Source organism: Pelecanus crispus, chromosome 6, assembly GCF_030463565.1.
Source record: "Pelecanus crispus isolate bPelCri1 chromosome 6, bPelCri1.pri, whole genome shotgun sequence".
In the NCBI taxonomy this organism is placed as follows: Eukaryota; Metazoa; Chordata; class Aves; order Pelecaniformes; family Pelecanidae; genus Pelecanus; species Pelecanus crispus.
In genome coordinates this window covers 1,271,757-1,291,222 of record NC_134648.1, presented here as the reverse complement: position 1 = coordinate 1,291,222, position 19,466 = coordinate 1,271,757, and the positions used below count along the sequence as shown (strand labels likewise).

Here is a 19,466-nt window from a genome sequence, read left to right as displayed (position 1 = left end):
AACTGTACATGTTTTCCTAGGGAGCAGATGTGATATGTATATATTTGTTTCTAAATGGCTCTCTTGCATCAACATGCTTCTCTTTTGCTGAGGAATATGTATGGTTTAGTGGTCAATCTTGAATCCATTTCATGATCTTAAACTTTTGGAGGGGGAAACCCTTGGATACAGGCCTCAAAGCAGACTCTCTGAAGACAGGTGTTCTTGCCACCAGGATCTTGCGGTTGAAAATTCACAACATGCAACACCTCCACTGGTTGGAATGGAGAGTCTGTGAAAGCTTGTTCCTGTGTTTGGTTTCCAGGCGCCTTTCTTTCCAAGTACTTTCTCCCAAGGGAGGCTGAGGAAATGCTGCCCTGAGACAACTGTTGGGTAGCACTTTGGGGGTGCTCTAGGAGACTGAATGAAAAAGTTTCAGCTGTCCTGCATATCCCAGGAGAGATTTTTATGTTCATGTGAGGCAGTTTGTTGAGCCTCTGTCTCCTCTTGCTTGCTGCTGCAGAACATCAGGAGAAGAGAAACTTTTGATGTATGTTTTGTTACTGGTATGCCCTTCCCCACCATCCCTTTGCTGATACGTTTGGAAAGTTACTGGTTGTCTAAACAGGTCTTTCAGTTATTTTAAAATAGATTTAGATATTTTGTATGATACACTTTCTGATCAGTGAGATAGTCAAGGTAATTGGACTCTAGGTCAGGATGTAACATTGTACAGTAACGGTGTGTATTGTTGTGAGGTGTCAAGAATATAATCTTAAATGTGGAACTGGGATCCTATTTTGAAACTCCAGATGCAAATTTATTGGAATTTAAGTTATTCTTGGGACGGTCCTACTGTCTCAGAAACTACCCTCATAATTGCATTTTCTTCAGAAGATGTTAATAATCTCTATCCTCTGCTACTTACTCCAGTTACAGATCCTGCTTCAAAATTGAAGCCACAGTTGATTACTTGAAGTAATTTGGGATGGAATTCATCTGCACTGATGCCAGCCGTCTAAATGGTGGGCACCCAGTCTGCGAAGCGTATAGGTTGGCTCTGTAGACGGAGGAGAGAGGAACCCTCCGGAGGGTGGTTCCTCTCCCGTCTCGCAGATGCCCGCTGAAGGATGAAATCCCTGTCTCTCCGTACCACGCTGCCTGTGGCCAGTAGAGGGATCGTAGGTGGTTTGCCTGGACTGGGTGTCTAAGTTTGGGGCTGATGAAGCTGGTTGAAATGAATTCATTTAGCTCCTTCTTAGCTGCACTGGAAAATTTTTGATGTAAAATGTTTCTGTATTCCAGATATACTGCTTTTTTTATGCAAAAGAGCGGGGCTTTGAAAAGATTTATAATTTGAAACAAACGATCCTGCTCGTCTGTAGTTGTGAATCCTTTGCACTTGTGTTTTAAATTAAAGTAGATCTTGATTTATTCATAAGCCTGTTGCGGTGCTGAGATGCTTCACAATGTGTCTATATTTCAGAGATGTGAGGGAAGCGTGAACCTTGAAGTCTGGTCTGACTTACCTATTCTGTGGCTATGTGGCTTTTAAAACAAGAAGAGACTGTAGCAGAAGCCTGGATCCTGAAACAAACATTTCTTGGGGACAGGGATGACAGGTTTAACACCATTCTATACACGTCTGACTAAACACAGTGAGGGAAGGCCCTTGAAAGATTCCATTCAAGTATCTTATAAAATTTTAAAAACTCGTTACCGTATTTGTGAAGAATGCAGAAAGTATCTATCTGCCTGTCCGATATGGAATTAAATATCTGATTCTCGTGTTTCTCTCTTTACAGTTCATGCATGGCATATCACCAATTAATTGCTCCATTACGTAGATGAGTGTGGAATCAAATATAATTCCTAAGATAAACCTAGATTAGTTGAAAGATTGAAGCTCTGTCTCCCGGGCCGACAGCTCCTTCCCCAAGAACCAGGCAGCCAGTCAGGAGAACGATGATAAGCAGAGCAGGTTTGTAATTTGCATTGCAGTGGTATTCAGGAGCGAGAGTTCTTGTATGCTAAGTGATATCTAAGTATATAACAAAATGTAGCCTCTTCTCTGAAGAGCTCATAGCCTGCTCAGTGGGTAATTATGCTTTGAGGTGTTGCTTTCTCTAAATACCTTTCCGTATATGCTTTCAGGTTACACTTACGTCTCAGGGTTTTCGGTTGTTTTGTGTCATGTTTCACCTGAATCGTTCCCTTCTATTTTTCCTTCCTGTCAGCCTTGCTGGTATCGAGTCTTTTCCATGCTGCCACAGCCCTGGCAATCAGCATATAGTAGGCCTTTGAAGATGGCAGGTTGAATTTATATGAACAATTTGCTTAATCAAACAGGGAGTCTGTGACTGCTGTCATCTCCCAGTTGCGCTTGTTTATATATAGTGGTGCCTGTCCTCCTGTGCTATCGAATGCAGCAGCTTATTATGCCATTTATTTCAGAACGGGACAAATCTTTCTCTGGAGGCCCCTATCTTTAACCAGTGATTACAGAAGGACTCTAGATCAAATGAGGCTCCCGACTTTTAGGATTGTTCAGTCTGGTGAGGAGAATCCTACGCCTCCCCTGCAGCCTGGAGAAAGCGGTTTGCTGTGCCCTAGGTCTAAAAGCGGGGATAATAATAAGTAGTGAATCTTGACAAGTGGGGGTATGTGTGGGGCAGGGAGAGCATCTCTAAAATACAGTAGTTACTGTGCAGCAATTCCTTCTGAAGTAGCAATGGTCATGTCAGCACCATATCTTGATTACGAAGGTAGGAGAGAATTTTGGATCATTCAGTTACAAATTGAGCCTGAACTGTGGCTCTCAACTGGATACAGTTTGTAGGAATATCTAGAGCGGTATGCGGAGTGGCCATTAAATGTTTGAAGGCAAAGCTTCCTGGAATTGCAGAAAGGGAGAAGAGAGAACTGTACACGCTGTCCATTCTTCAGTTAAAAATGGGGGCGTCGTAGTTGTGCAGACTGGAAGGAAATGAGTTACTGTTGCTTACAAAGGAGGAGAGGATGGTCGGGCATTCATTTGGAGCTGCAAAGAGACATCAAAGGCTTCTAGGTCCCTGGCTGCCTAGGGAATTATGATAGAAATGAAGCTAAAGCAACCAGCTACGTGCATTTTCTGGCTATTTGCTTCTCGGTGTTTGGTCGACAGCATCATATTCATAGGGATCTGCATCTATTCACCACGGCAAACTGATTTGCTTTAGCAATGACCTTCAGGCTTTCACTCGTGTCTGTAAAGTGCTGTGAAAACGTGAAGGGCATGATGATGACAAAGGTGCTAGCAGCAAGCCAGCCTGCCGAGGAGAGCGGTGCTCGCCCCGACGTCCCCGCTACCGCCAGCTCCCACTGGAGAGTGAAGAGACAGCAAGGGGAAGCTTTCTGCTGGCTTGGGCTTCTCTGAAAGTGTGTGCCATGTTCGCCTTTTAGGTTTTTTATTTTTCTTTTTTTTTTTTTTTCCCTAAATGTCAGTGCTGAGTTCTCATTAGGGAAGCTGCCTGCAAAGGTGCCGGCCAAGAGATGAGTTTGACTGCTGCGTCCGTTGTCAGTAATGCTCTTGTTTTAGAGTCCCTGTGCTGATCCTTCAGGTACAGTGTCTTGTGTTTGTATCTCTTGTTGTGGTTTGAGTTCTCCTTTGCTTAGGGATCCCCATTATTTAATTTTTTAAGAATATAGTACAAAGTTTGGGCTCCTGAAAGTAAGTATTTTGGGCAAGAGAATTAAGTGGTAGAGAATGAGATTTAGAATATGCCACATAAAAAATGAAAAGGTGGAACGAATCTAAGATTGTGCCTGGATCTGCTGCTGTTCAGTGTCTGACCAGGCACTGTTGTTGTCTTAATTACCATTGAATTTGGTTTCTGTATGTAACAGCCTCATTACAGAGACCTATCCGATCCAACTACCATATCAGCCTGTGGTATCCTATGGTAAGCAAACACACAGGCAGGGCTCCACAGCCGCATGAAGAAATCTTCAAGGATGTCTGAATTCTGTGGGAAGAAATAGTGCTGGAAAATCAGGAGGTGGGATTTCTCCTCTGGAGCACGTAAGTAGCCAAATGCTGCTGTGACTCCGTGAGCCCTTGTGCTGCCGGAGGGATGGTCGGAATTCAGCATGCGTCGTGTGAAACCCCTGCAGTAACATTTGGTTTAGTGCCTTTATCTTACTTTTGTCTGTTTCTCATCTTCCAGAAATTTCATCACATTTTGTGCAGAGACAGTATTCTGTCTCGAGGAGCATCGGCACGCCTGGCCTCTGAGGCACAAGGACTGCTCCGCTTCAGCGGGGAAAGGTGTTGATGCAGAGCGTGGTCTGTGCTTCATCTGAGACGTGGCGTTGCTTACAGTTAGTGATTCTTCTGTATACACTCTGAAAAAGTACATTTAGAAGATACCTTTTTAGCACTAAGATGTAATCTGCGTAAAACATTCCACCTGTTTGTCATGAAATTCTGCAGAAATCACCTGATAAAGCTGTGCCAGTGCTTTGTTTAATAACAGAAGCGTTGCACAATAGAAACTGTGACGTGGTGTAAGGGCACAAGTCATCGTGGTGTGTTTTCTTCCTTGGGCTCCAAACGTCAGAGGATATTAATAACATGGATCCAAACTGCTGAAGTTTATGTTTTCTTACATCTGTGTCGCAGTGCAGCTGTGAGCTATGATTGTTTGTTGAAATGTCCACACCTTTAAAAAAGCCTCACAAAGAGTTATTTTACTCTGGCACCGTTTCAGCCCTTGCTTTGGACGGCCGGTTGATGTTCAAAGGCTGTCAGAGAGTTGGTGCTGTGCTTGGAGACGATGGCCAAAAGAGCTGAAAAGGTTCGAAGAGGCGAGCGCTGGGTTCAGCGTGCTGCAGTGCCTCGGAACGCTCCCAGGTTGCGTGGGAGCGCTCGCGGAAGGGCGTTGCGGGGGAGCTGGCGCGGCGTTGAGCGGTCTCTAGGCTGGGAAGCGAAGCAGCTGGGGGGCTCTGGCAGGCGGGGCGAGGCGGCTGGGGCGGCCGTCTCCCCCCTTGCAAGGGCTGGAGGTTTGCGCCGGGGCTGTAGGTGGGGAGCAGCCTCTGACGTGAGGCTGAGCTGCCCGACGCGGCTTAGTCTTTGCGCCGTCGTGTGCTGTATGAGGAGAGCGTGCCCTTCCCCTTTCACTGCAGCCATCCGGGCTGTCCCTGCGAAATGTTCGGTTTTAGGTGGTGCTGGCGGGAGGGAGGAGTGAAAACTTCCACTAACTCGGGCCCTGCTGTTCTGCCCTGGCCTCACCCGTCTGTCTGTAACATGGGTTTGTTCTGTTGGGTTCACTCGCTGGAAGGGATTGAAGGAAAAAGGTAACCCCTGGTGCTTTGGCAACGTGCGTGGAGAGGGCGGCACCCCATGTCCACCTTCTGGTCTGAGCTAGGTGGCCGAGTTCCCTCCGGAGAGAGATGGGATGAATTGTCCCTTAAAATAACCCCCCAAAAATACCCCTGGAGGGGCTTTGGATGGCCAGTTGGGACTGGGTGGCTGAAGCTGGCGACAAAGCCCCGTTTAGCCAGCGCGAGGGCTGTGTTTCTGCTGTGCTGGCTGCTGCGTGTGCAGCAGAAGGGTGGGATGAAAACCAAAGAATCCGGTCCGCGTCGAGCAGCACGTGCTGCGTCGTGCCGTGCAGAGCAGGTGGGGGCTGCTGTGCCCCCAGGAACAGCTCTGACCGGCTTGTGTCAGGAGCGGTCTCAGGCTGTAAAGCAGCGGGCGTTGCGGGTTTGCATTTACGCTGCTGGGACGTTTGCGCGTACTTAGGGCAGTTCCTTGTGTTCCTGGCCGCATCCGTGTGCAGCTGGATCTCGGGGAGTAACCGCAGGCACCGGTGCGTGGCTGAGAAATGCAGATTGACTGTTCCCGATGTCCAGGGATTCCTGGTGCTCCTGACTGGGGAGCCCCGCTAGGGCCCAGTTTTTTGGGTGTGTTTCTCCATTTGCAGTCCTTCCTCGCTGTTAGGATTGCTGCGGCTCTGCGCTGTGCTCCTGCTGGGAAAGCAGCCCCTCCCCTCGTGCTGACCCCGTCTCCGACACCACCCTCCACCTCCGTTGCCAGCCCCAGTGTAGGAAGCAGGGGACTAACGAACGTGGGCTCTGCTTTGGAACTGCCAACGCTGCGAGCTGGTTTGAGTCAAAATATTAAACTGCTTCCTGGCTGCAGTTCTGCCTTGCTGTGATCATAGAATCATAGAATCGTTTAGGTTGGAAAAGACTTTTAAGATCATCCAGTCCAACCATTAACCTACACTGCCAAGTCCACACTAAACCAGTTAAGGGTCGAGTAATAATATGTTTCCTGGCTTTGTGGCTGGATTATTTTTTAATGAAAGTAAAACCAGGAATCACTAAGGTTGGAAAGGCCCTCTAAGATCATCAGTCCAACCATCAACCCAACACCACCATGCCCACTAAACCATGTCCCCAAGTGCCACCTCTGCCCGTTTGTTGAACCCCTCCAGGGATGGGGACTCCCCCACCTCTCTGGGCAGCCTGTTCCACTCCTTGACCACTCTTTCAATGAAGAAATTTCTCCTAATATCCAACCTAAACCTCCCCTGGCGCAGCTTGAGGCCATTTCCTCTCCTCTTATTGCTAGTTACTTGTGATGTTTGTCATCTTTTTTTTGAACGCCCTCAAACTTCACAGCATGAGTGAGACTTCAGGGATGGAGGCTGTTCTATAAACCAACAAAATTGATCTAAGTGGAGTAATATTTTATCACTCCTGAAGTAAAGCTGCAGTCCTGGAACAGCGAAGGCAACTGCTCTCAGCAGAAGGAAATGGCCGTCAACAAGACGTGCCCGCGCCAGGGCTCGGCTGTACCAACGAAGGAGCCCAGGCAGCCGTCAGGCTGAGCTAGGAAGGGAACGGAGCTCGCGTTGCGGCAGTGCTTGGCCAGAGTTCTGTGAATCTGTTGCTGCCTGCAGCAGAAAGGGCTCTGCACCGAGCCCGGTCGGTCCTGGGAGACGCTTCTGGCGGCAGTGAGAGCCCGCGCGCGGCCGTGGGGTTGTGCTGCGAGGGGCGGGTGTTGCTGGGGGTGGGAGAGTGCCAGCCGTGACGTACGGCCGCGTGTCGCTGGCCTGGCACCGAAGGACCCTTCTGGCTCCGGGGAGTCCCTTCGCTGCTCTCAGCTAGGACCGAGCCAACGCGACGGGGGCGAGCTCACCAGAACAGTTTTGGCTCCTGTTGAAGCGCTCTTCTGGCCCGCGCTTGGGAGGAGGAGGAGGAGGAGGAGGAGGAGGGCACTGTATTAGCGAGGCAAGGTCGCCTGTAACGGTAGGGCGAGTGGGAGCGGTATTTGGACTGCGAGCATGTGCTTGGCTGATTTGGTTAGTAAGTACAATAGGGAACGGAACGAACTAGTGCAGAGAATGTGTGAGAGGGATATTGTGCTTAAAAAAACCCAAAACGCAAACCTCACTGCATGGTTAGTAACTGAAGAGGTTGAATTTGGGAACTGTGAGCACGGATGGCAGAAAACTCTGGGCACCTGATGTCTTAACCTGTGCGTAAATTGGGCGACGTTTGGGACTTTGCTCCCCTATCTGCTAACTGCAGTTAAAAAAATATAAAAAGGTGATCCAATTTTTTAAGAAAGGCAATGTTTTATTTTTTGGTTGGTTTTTTTTTTTTTTAAATAAATAAGTCAGAAATTTACAATACATAATTCCAGTATTATGTTAACACCGCAGGGGAGGTATGGTCTCTTCTTGGATGTCAGACCAGGCTTGGAACATCTTGTGTCTCATACCTACTTGAGCCGTTTGTTGGTTTGGGGTTTTTCTTTTTTTTTTATAATAGCAGCACTTCATAATGCGTTTATCAATGCAGCTTCTAGGTGTAACTGTTCTCGTGTAGCAACCACCGCATGCTGTAGGTTTGCCGTGACTGAGCTCACTTTTCCCGAAAAGACAGAAACCTGAAGACCGCGTCGAGGGGTGAGTGGGGACTTTATATGAGATTACACTGCAGTGTGGCGCTTAAAATGTCAGGGAGAGGAGAGAGACCGTTGCTCCAGTCAGGAACGCATCTCTTCTAGTATTGTCTCAAATTAAGGGCAAAGATTTTTAGTAACAAGGGGATGGAGGAAGCTCCTATTTCAGCCCATGGGCTCGCCCGTGTCTCCCCTATGGCTGGGTTTAAAGCCGCTCTGCCCGCTGCGGCGCGCTCAGGCAGCAGTAAGGGGGGCTCGGACGGCCGTGTAAACACGCTGCGGGTTTCGTCAGCGCCAGGGTCTCGAGGCTGCTGGTGCTAAGGCTTGCAGCAGTCACAGCTCTGCTCAACTGCAGCTTGAGGTTTGGGGGTCCCATTCCCCCCCCCCCCCCATTTCTCTTCGTGGGTTTTGTTGCTATTGTTGTTTTTGGGTGGTTTTTTTTTTTGTTTCCTTGAATAATTTGCAAGATTTGACCTACAGTATCTTATCCCTAGGATAAGCATTTGTAATAAAACAGCTGCAGTTCCCCTTTCCTTTTGTACCCCTAAGTGTATCTTCCACCTCTTTTAACTAAGTCTTGCTATGTGCAGATGTACGCAGAGGGCTGCCTTGTTTTGGGGGTTCCTGCCCCCCTCCACTTGTGACAGCAGGTGACCACAAGTGCTTCATTTCGCAGGGTCCCTGTGACCTGGTGCAAGTACACTTTGGCAGGCCAAACGCCAACTCATGGGCTAATATTATTTCAGGACGTGATATGAGGAAGGCCAGGATGTGGCTGCTCTGTACTGAATTATTGCTATTTCCTGCTTTTTTTAGGATCCATAAGCAAAGTCTGTCTTAAACAGTGCTAGGAAAAGAGTCGGGCCATGTGTTTGCAGTTCCTTCCTTCTGGATGAGCGAGCACTTAGTGTGTCAAAGCTGTTCAGCGCACAAGGTCAGAAAACAGGTGAGAGAAGTTTGTGTGGAGGCGGGGGGCACTGACACGCGTTCTGTATTCCCAAACCAAGGCTCTGCCAGCCTAGAAGGTGGAAGTGTAAAGATGGCCAAGGGGAACCTGCCCTTTTTCTGTTGCAAGACAAGACCAAGACATTTGGGAACCTGGCCCTCCAAGTGTGTTCGCCTGGAGGGTTTGTGTTAGTGAGGACAGACAGAGAACGTCTGCGCTAGGGCTAAAGGAGGCTGAGGACCATTTGCCCTTCGAAGGCATATGGCCGGGCAACTTTCATTAGAGTTAGGCAGCGGAAAACGAGACTTCTCCGTTATGTCACCAAGGGGGGGGGGGGACTGCTGTGAGTTACAGGTGGCCACATGGAGAAATGGGAAGTGAGTAAAACGTTGGGGGCAGAGGCACGCCGTACTCCCGCGAAGGGCGGGCAAACAGCAGGAGCAGCGCGTAGTCTCCCCCCCGAGGTCCCAAGAACATGGCTAGTTGAGAAGCGTGCTTTTCCCAGCAGCAAGGAACAGAGGCTACAGATCACTGCTGAGCCCTCTGTTGTCATTAACTGGGATGGCAGCATGTCAAAGAAGGTCCAGAGAACTGCTTTCTGCTACTTGAATGGGTAATTCTGTGTGGTTTCTTATAAGCCATACTCAGCTTTCTGTGTAAGGGACACTTACAGGCAATACAACTGGCTGGCTCTTTAGTTGAGCAACAAAATTATTTTTAAACAGTTTAGATATTTTGTGAACTGTTGTTATCCTAAGCCCATAATATGGAACTAATTTAGCTTCATGAGAAAAAGTCTCAGCGAAGCTCTAAAAATGTCAAATTGCTGTAGATGAGAACCCTGCAAGTGTTTTTTGTGGTAGTGGGAACAAATGATGAGGCTCTTAAGGCATACTATGAGGAGTCTAATTGCCCAAGGAGCCTGCTCAAGACTGGCAATGTCTTCAGGAGATATGGATCCAGATCTGAGAACTTGCCTGAAGGCCTGCGAGAGAGTCAAAGTCAGAATTAGGAGTGAGAAGCAGCCCCTGGGAATAAGGGAAGGTTAGAAAGAAAGCAAGAAGAAAAGCTACAATGCAGGTAACGCACATTTCCACAGAAGGAAACACGGGTTTATGTTGTGTGGATACCAACATACCGAGAACTGGTCTAATCGGGCTGGGGCGCAGGGGACACACCAATTAAAAAGCCAACACTGGTTGTGCAAGGAAGGGGTACGCTGACAAAAACCAGTATGAGGTTCTGTCAAACTGAGCTTTCCGCCTCTAAACAGAGGCTGTGTCTATGTTAGCAGGTAGTGTTGCCAGAAGGAACGGCACTTTAGAAGACAACAGCTGTTGCTGAGCACCGGCCACCCGCACTTGTGTTTCCGGAGGCTTTATCCTAGGCTAGCGCTCAGCTGGTTGGAGCGTATTAGGTGGGCTACTGGAGAGCGTCTCTCGGTTAAACCTCATTCAAAGGGCTCTAGCTCTGAGACCACTCTGACGTGAAGAGATGCATGTGACAAATGAGGGAACTTACTCTAAAACCTGAAGTCTGAATCCGGACTAAAAGGTTCACGTAGGTGCTGCTGTGAATGCCAACAACTACAGCCACAGGCCCTTTCATGCCGCTTAAATACCTTAGTGCTAAGGCTGTGGAAGACAGAGAGCGAAGCACTCCCTGAAGAGTGAGCTCTTCAGATGACTTCCAACATCTAGGACAATAAAGTAGTAAATTCCTGAAGGATTCAGGAGTTCCCCAGAGTGGAAAGGGAGAGTAGTAGTTTGGCAAGCTGGTCTTTAACTTCATTATATACCTCCATAAACCTCCTTGAAATGGAACAGTAAGGGAAGCATCTCTCAAAATATGCTTTCTTCAATCTCGACCTCTGTTTCAGCTCCTGGGGGCGCAGCCGTGGCTATTGTAAGCCTTGACACCTCTGCCACGGGGATCTTTTCTTCCAGTTGTCCTGTAGAGCCTTGTTCTCCCTCAGGAATGCTCCGAACTGCTTCCTTCTGAGTCTCTGGCTCTCCAAGAAAGCCTGCTTTCATGTAGTTCTTCACCATCTCCTGCACCTCCAGGTTCAGACTCTTCAATTTCTCCTCATACTCTGCCAGTGCCTCCTGCTGGAGCTGCAAACAGAGACCTCAAATCATTCTCCAAACACTGAAGCTAAGCAGAGGTCAGACGGTATAAAAACCTGCTCCGAGAGACCAATATGATGAGCTGTTAGTACTTCACAATTTTGGCCTCAACCCTATGCTGAATGATGTGTCTCCACCCCCCAAGCAATCTTTGAAAGCGGGGAGGATTGCTGATTCACGTTACTCTGATTTGCACCACAGTTTGATGAATTGAGACTGCATGTTCACATCAACCTTGAAAGAGCATGAATGCGTTGTGTGTGTTTTGAGAGCTTGAGGAGCTCGGGGATGAGCCTCATCTTTTCTAAAGACGCGTTTCCATCCCACTTTAAATTCAGGGGGGGGTTTGTATGGTTAGATGAATGCTAGTGCTGGCACAGGGAGTGTAGGAGTGCGGCACCTCACTGAGTTAGATCAGTGTAGGCTCCTGCAGAACCACCTTCTAAGTCATTCATTTTCTCAGCGTACTGAGGAGTGGGCAGCTGGAGTGTGTGTGTGGAGGATGAGTGTAGCATTAATTAAAGAATGCACAAGGCAGACTGATCCCCTCTAGTATTTTGGATTTACTGTACTGAGTAACAGCATTGACCCTGAGCTTCATCTTTGCCTTTACCTGGCTTTCTTTCTCCTTGATTGTTCTCAGGTTGTCTGCCTGCTTCTCTTCCAGTTTCTGCTGATACCTGGCTGTCTTTTCTGTCACCTTTAAAAAGAAAAAAATTAACCCCACTCATATTTAAGTTTTTATAAACAAATGCTTTAGCCAGCCCAAGCTTGTGACAGCGAGACGCAGAGTTACAGCGCACATGCCATGGTTATCCCCCTCATTCCCACTTCTGAACAATTTCTGCTGGCTCAGAGTTACCTGTGTAGTACTCAGGACTCTGAACTCCGGTGCTGGGGAAGCATTGCAAGAGCATGCACGTGTGAGAGTGCATACACACACCCCTATGTACACACACAGAGAGCGTCTGCTCAACAAGGGGATGGGTCTCTGAAGGGCAGAGATGAGATCCTTTGGGTCTCCTCCCCCTTCTGCAAAATTCTGCACATTATTAAATAGATGTGGGGTTACACTGCTCGTTAGTTGTGCTTCAGAAAAACCCCTCAATTAGAAATGCAAAATACCCCGGACGGCTCTGTTCGCGCTGCATCTCTGACCAGGTAGGAGGACCGGCTAGACCCTGGAGGGCCTGTGGTATTTTAGTAAGGGCAGGAGCTGTCTTCAGCTGCACTTTGGCTGTCCCAGAGTCCTCGATGCAGCAGCAAGTTAATGGGCTTTAAACGCCTCCGAGAGCTCGCGCTCTGACTGCGAGGCACGCCGATGACGTACACACGACACCCCCCACTTTGCAGAAAACAGAGATGCTGTGGCAGACCGTCACAGGAGAACTTACCAGTTTGATTGTTTGCACCACTTCCTGAATGTGAGAGTTATTAATTTCCTTCTTCAACCTTTAAAGGAAGGAAATGTATAAAAACCTATACTCCATCTGTTATCTTTATCAGAATTGATAAACAGGTTTTATATAAAGTACCATACGGTAGGACAGGCCTGCTAGTGCCCACACAGAAAGACAGGTGTGCTACATTCTCAGCGTCCTCCCACACTGAGGGATTGCTGTAATTTTAGGAAAGGCAAATAAAACACCATTCAAATTTGACTGAGACATAAGCCAAATAATTAGATGCAAAATTCTAATTTTTTTCAGCTTAACAGACAGCACAAGGACCTTGCTGTGAGCCAGAAACAAAGGCGGTAGCGTCCGCTCTGCCGTACCCTTGAACGCGCAGAGCTGTTACAATGGGTTCCTATCGTGCAGTACTTGAATATGCAGGCTCAGCAGCAGGGTATTATTTTTGTAACAACGCATGGGAAGGCAGGCTGCGGCCATTATGTGCCTAAACACAACCCCTTAACCGAGCTGGGTGCTGGAACTGATTACAAGCAGATTCTAGAGAGGCTGGGGAAGACCTGCCTTTGATTCTAGGGGAGATAAACACCCACCAAGGCATGGGGGTAGGCAGGAAGTGTTTGGAAGCGCTCTCGGGTGTCAGCTGAAGTGACTGGAAGGTACGTCGTCACGTCAGCAAGAAGCTTACATATCACGTAAGAGCGCCAGAGACGGGTGCCTGGGAGCCTTGTCTTCAAGGTACAATTTCTCCACCTGTAATGACCTCCCCCTGCATTTCCGTATGAGCTCCTACTCCCCGTGGCAGGGCAGGGGGCATTGCTAAGGCACTACTCCTCTCAGGCTATTTGGAAGTCCAGTAAGTGAAACCGATCTTCCTGACTGCCTTACACAAAAAAATGAAGCCTACGGAGAAAGCTCCGGAAGCCACCGTCAGCAGTGACTGCAGGAATGACGTTATCGCTACAGCTAGGGAGCAGATGTTTGGCTTCACTGCGTGTATGCCCGCGTACTGGAATGCAGCGGAGAAAAAGCACTAAGGCAGGAGTGAGGGCAGGCCAGCACACCTTCCCTGACCCCTACAGCTCTGCCACTGCCCGTCTGGCTGCTTTAAAAAGTTTCCCTGTTGGTGACAGAGGTGGTGGTGCAGCGCTGTCCCCTGCCCGGAGCAGCACAGCTCGTGCTCTGCATAGACAGAGCCCAGTAACGTCTGCCCCCGTACCTCTCCTGAGCAGCCTTGTCACTGGTATTCCTCATCATGGTCTGGATTCGGTCCACTCTCTTTGCCTCCAGCTTCTTCTTAATGTCTTTAATATTGCTGTGGAGAGAAGAGAGTGCTGTGAGAGACAGGACTGGTTACAAACCCCCGAGACTGAAGCAGCCTCCTGCGTTTGCTCTCTGGAGTGCTCCACTGTCCAGAAAAGCAAAAAGTTTGAGTGATTGTGCAGCACAAAGCCCCAAGTCTTAAGAATATTTTAAGTCCTGTAGTTTTTTCTTTTTTTTTTTTTTTTTTTTTTAAAAGAGAGTCATAACAAAGGGACAGGAGAAAAAAACATGTTATATAATTAGGCTGTATTGTATACTTACATTAGGTTCCTCTTGAGTAGCAGGAGACTTGCTGAAAGTACTTACACTGCTAAATTAAAAAAGAAAAGGGGGGGGCGGGGGAGGGGAAAAAAAAAAAGAAAAGAAGGCACTACATGTCTATATAGTATACCTAAGAAGACGACCTGAAGCAAGCAGACAGGCACATAAACTATGGGATGCGACTTGCAAAGCAGAAACCATAAACACTTAAAAGGCGTTTGATCAACCAGCAGGAAAGATGAAAAGAACAAAACCCAGAAAATGTAAGGTCTGTGCCCCTGACCATCAGAAATGCCAACCGCAGCCCGGAGAACGTGACAAGATGGACGGAGGAGGGTGCTGGCGTCGGGGCCCGAGGGGCTGCTGACACCCCCCAGTACCGATCTTGGCCATGCTGTACAAAATGACAGCGAGAGGACAGCTGCTAAGGGGGGCAGCAGAATGAACGTCACGCTTGCGGCCCAGCGGCCTGGTGTCCTGCCTCCAACCTTGGAAGGAGTGTGCACTTAAGAGAAGTGTAAGAAAGAGAACAAGTGGTAGCACAAGTGGTCATTTTTTCCTTCCTCCACCTTCCTAGCGTCCAGTCTATCCTCCAGCTTCTATGCATCTATCTGCCATGAATGTCTCTCATACCTTGGGGGTTAGCTCTGCGTCTGGACTTCAGAGCTCCCTGCCCCGAGAGGAAAACAACCCAATTTATAAGCTGTGTGACAGAAGTACTCCCTGAGAACTTCACTGGGTGCCCCACGCTTCTCTTACAAGAAACAGGGAGTAATCACTTCCCTATTCTTCTTCTCCATACCATTCATGATTTTACACACTTCTGTGGCATCGCCCTCAATCATCTGTTCTCCAGGCTGAGTCCCGTTCAGTTCCTTTTTGTGCAAAAATTGCTCCGCACTGCTGACTGTCCTTGCCACCCCCTTCTTGCTCTTCAAAGCTTTTTGTTCAAGATGGCATCCTGAAAATGTGACTGCACTGTGGCGATGGATCTAGTGGCATAATGCTGACTTTGAATCCTTTTTTTTTTTTTCCATACAATTCCAAAAATTCTGTTTGGCCAGTGCAGAGCTGTGAATGATGAGCTGTTTGAGAGAAGTACCCACAGCACTTAAAGATCTCTGTCCTGAGTCACAATAGCTTACCCCTGTGTACAGTTGAGCTATGGTTTCCATTCACATTATTTTCAATTTATTCACACTGAATTTAACTGCCATTTTATTGCCTGTGGCTCAAAAGCTTTAAATCTTTCTGGAGCTCCTCACAGCCAGCTGTAGATGTGACTGTACTTTAGTACATCGTGTTGCTAGCAAACCATTACTCAGTTACTTGACCTGCTTTTCTTAAGTCTTGTCCGAATATAGAATCATAGAATTGTTTAGGTTGGAAAAGACCTTTAAGATCACCCAGTCCAACCATTAACCTAACACTACCAAGTCCACCACTAAACCAATTAAGGGTAGACTAGACTAAACCATGTCCCAAAGTGCCACCTCTGCCCATTTTTTGAACCCCTCCAGGGATGGGGACTCCACCGCCTCTCTGGGCAGCCTGTTCCAATGCTTGACTACACTTTTCACGACGAAATTTTTCCAAATATTCAACCTAAACCTCCCCTGGTGCAGCTTGAGGCCATTTCCTCTCATCCTGTCGCTGGTTACTTGGGAGAAGAGCCCAACACCCCCCTCCCTGCCCCCTCCTGTCAGGAGCTGCAGAGCGATCAGGTCTCCCCTCAGCCTCCTCTTCTCCAGGCTGAACACCCCCAGCTCCCTCAGCCGCTCCCCACCAGCCCTGTGCTCCAGACCCTTCCCCAGCTCCGTTCCCCTTCTCTGGACACGCTCCAGCACCTCAATGTCCTTCTTGTACTGCGGGGCCCAAAACTGGACACAGGATTCCAGGTGCAGCCTCACCAGTGCCGAGTACAGGGGAACAATCACCTCCCTGCTCCTGCTGGCCACACTGTTCCTGACACAAGCCAGGATGCTGTTGGCCTTCTTGGCCACCTGGGCACACTGCTGGCTCATGTTCAGCCGCTGTCGACCAACACCCCCAGGTCCTTTGCTGCTGGGCAGCTTTCCAGCCACTCTTCCCCAAGCCTGTAGCGTTGCATGGGCTTGTTGTGACCCAAGGGCAGCACCCGGCACTTGGCCTCGTTGAACCCCATACAACTGGCCTCGGCCCATCGGTCCAGCCTGACCAGATCCCTCTGCAGGGCCATCCTATATGCTGAGTAGCTGAGAGAAACAGAGACTCTGTCTTGATGGAGGACACGAAAAGAGGAAGTTTTGCATGACTTAGCAACTAAAGGCTGAGAGAGTATTTAATGGGAAGAAGAAATGAGTGAGGATTTTAGCTTCAGGACAATGTTATTGCAAGAACAAATGGATAAATGCCTGGCTAGAAATTGGTGGCTTGATTCCGCCAGTTTATTGAAGTATTGGAGCCAAGATGCTCAATTCACTTCGCAGACTGAGCTGATCAGTCCCTGGAGGGGAGTGTGTGAGGTACTGACTACAGCAGACAGATGACATCCAGTGACCAGCAGTCTTTTTCCCTATCTTTCTGAATTAGTCAGTCGAGGCTACTTTTACTGCAGCGTGAATGCCAGTACCCTGTTTGGTGCCTCATGGCAGGCACACTGCTCTGGAGATCACGAGATAAGAGCTGTCTTCCCACCACTGCCACTGTGTAACTGTGCGAGACCCTGTGCCATGTCGCTGTGCCTCAGTTTCTCAAAGTAAAAGAAGTGCTTCTCCTCCCCTGCACTTGCTCACTGTCTAGTACAGCGCTTTGAGATCTAGCAGAAAATGCTACCCCAGATAAGAGCTATGCATTATTACTTTGTTATTCAAATACTACGTTTACCTTTCTGATGACTCCTTCAGCGCCTTCAGCTCAGCCGTCTGCTTCTCTCTGGCTAGCTCTGTTATCTTGGTAACTTGCTGTTCAAGGGATGAAAACAAGATCAAAACCAGGCCAGCCAAGATGAGACGCAGCACACCATCCGCATCTAATTACCACCAGATTCAGCTTTATCCCTCCCTGCACTGAATTCCAGGGGCCAGCTAATCCATGAGGCTCTGCGCAAACCCGTGCACCACAACAGCGAGTTCAGACGCGCACACAGACCGGACCATGCCCGCGGACTGACTCCACCAAGGCTCCGAAAGCTACTCCGTGAGCCACGTCGCTCACCTCTAGGTTCTCTCTATGGACAGCTTCCTAGCTCTTTGTGCAGGAGGCGGCTCCAGATTCACCGCACTTGTGGGTAGGTGGGAGACAGCAGTAGGGCTTGCCTTCCAAACAACAGAGCCAGCAAGAGCATGGGCCTTCTGTCTTGTGGAAACAAAGTTCTGTGGAAACTCCTGGCAGAGTGAGTGCCAGTGCAGTGAGACCTGCCTGCTGACAGACAGCCTGAAAGGAAAAACCCCGGCTGCTGAGCTACGTGCTGTGCAGTGAGAACTCAAGGGGTTTTATTTCCTTTTTGTAGCCTTGCCCACTAAATCTCACAGTCTTTGACAGACTTGTGAGACAAGGATGTTTTATTCCCTTGGCTTCTCTCTCTGGTGATAAGCGTGATTTCCAGGTAAGCTAGTTCTCATGAGGCAGGGTTTTTTTTTCCCCCCTCAGGGCTCGTATAGGCTAGACCAGCCAGTCTTGTAGACAGCTTGCAAGGTGCTTGTCAAGCCAAAGTGCACCAGGGAACCTAAGATTTAAGACATATGCTGCAAACTCCTTCGGAAAATAATGATGGGAAAAGGCCTCCAAATCCTGGAATCATCCCCCTTTCACTGGAACGAATGGCGTACGCTGTATTTATCATCACCATCTTGTGGACTGCACTTCACTGCCAGGCATTACGCTGTCTCTTGCTGGCGTTTGCGTAAGGTGGGGGACACACCGATGCCCTTGCAGGACTCAACTGGCACATTCTTACGTGGCCGCTGACTTCTACTAAGTCAAACAGCAAAACGCTTTCCAGATCTCAAGAGGAATGAGATCCAGCCCCGCTGTCAGTGCTAAGCAATGGTCTAGGAGTACTGTCCCTCACAAGGCCTTCGTTTTATTAGCACAGATGCGGCAATGGCTGCTCTGTTCCCACGCACCATCTGTCCTGGCTGAGCGACGGTGGTGAGCGTGGTTGCCCCTACGGCACGTCCGTAACGCTCTGATGGTTGCCGCTGGTGAACCTGTGCGTCACCCTAGCTCTGGCGGTACAGCATCACGCAGGGAGCCAGGAGAAGCGTGGTACAGCCTCATGCACCCGTGCTCCTAGAGAGCTGGCACCTGGCAGTGGATGAAGCCAATAAATGCCACGTTAACCCCAAGTAAGCTGTCAGAAGACTTTAAGCAGGTGGAGCCTGATGTGATCCAGGGCAGTGCTGCTCAATTTTTTTTTTCAAATTGCAGACCTTTAAAAATGTTTCTGCTCGATTTTTATAGCTTCTAACAAATAAGCCTCACTGTCTGCATTCTCAGTTGTCTTGCATGGACCTGACAATTGCTCTGAGGGGTGTTTTCTGCCCTGTGGCCACATTTCCAAGCTCACAGTTTAGTGAAGAAATTGGTTTTTCAAGCTGTCCTTGCAGGGGCTCTCCTAGGCTACATTTTCTGTTGACACTTGCAGTCCTTACCTCTGTGGCGTGCTGCTCTTTCTTTCTTCGAATCCCATCATGGTGTTCCTCCCTGAGTTGGATGAGGTCCATCTCCAGCCTCTCTCTCAGTTCCAAAACGCGGCTATCGATGCTTTCTGCCATCTCTACAGGATTTGCACACGTAGCAACATCACCTGTCGCAGAACTCCTGCAGAACAGATAGAGCAGCTGCGCTGCTTCTAGAGCTGCCGACACAACCCTGACCTCCCCCCCGCCGAGTCGGAACATCTGATGTCCTATAAAGCCAGGGAGACGTGGATGCCCGCACCGCGCCATGCTGCCTTCAGAGAAGGGGAGCCCGTGTTTCTCTCGGGGATCCCTCTGCTTTGGTTTGGGGAGGTGACCCACAGGCCAGGCCCTGCTGGAGACCCTGTGCTGCACTTACCTCTTCTTCTGGGTTTTCCTACTGTGTATCATCTTTTTCTTGCCTCCATAGCAGCCAGGCTCCAAAAAGAGTACAGAATATTTCTGCAGCAGCTCCTCCCTCCGTTTACTTCCTTTCCGCTCCAGCTCCCTCAGTTCCTTCTCCTGCTTCTTCAGCAGCTTCAGAAAGAGCTTCATCTGCTGCAGTTCTGCGAGGCTGGCTGTCTGAGGCTCTAAAACACAAAATAAAGAGAGGCCGTTTTCTCTCACCCAGCATTTCTCAACCTGCTGTGATGCCTTTTGGGGCCAGACAGGTTTTTTCAGCACTGCCTTCATTCAGCTTTTCCTCCCTCTCCTCAGCATTACATGCAGCTCTGGGGATGGCCAGAAGAGTTGCTGCCTTTTGGTATTTTGGCCAGAGGAGCACACTGGTGGCGATGTGCCAGT

General features: G+C 48.9%; 1 protein-coding gene across 1 annotated transcript in view; it reads right to left on the bottom strand.

Moving 5' to 3' along the window:
- Positions 1–10,495: 10,495 nt before the first annotated feature.
- Positions 10,496–19,466, bottom strand: part of PLCB2 (phospholipase C beta 2) — a 46,856-nt gene continuing 37,885 nt past the window's right edge. The window contains exons 26-32 of the mRNA XM_009490708.2: positions 19,042–19,252; positions 18,636–18,804; positions 16,867–16,943; positions 13,637–13,732; positions 12,400–12,457; positions 11,619–11,705; positions 10,496–10,993 (exon numbers count right to left, since the gene is read on the bottom strand). Of these exons, the coding sequence (XP_009488983.1) occupies positions 10,721–10,993; positions 11,619–11,705; positions 12,400–12,457; positions 13,637–13,732; positions 16,867–16,943; positions 18,636–18,804; positions 19,042–19,252 (971 nt within the window). The 3' untranslated portion in view covers positions 10,496–10,720. The remainder of the gene's footprint in view (positions 10,994–11,618; positions 11,706–12,399; positions 12,458–13,636; positions 13,733–16,866; positions 16,944–18,635; positions 18,805–19,041; positions 19,253–19,466) is intronic.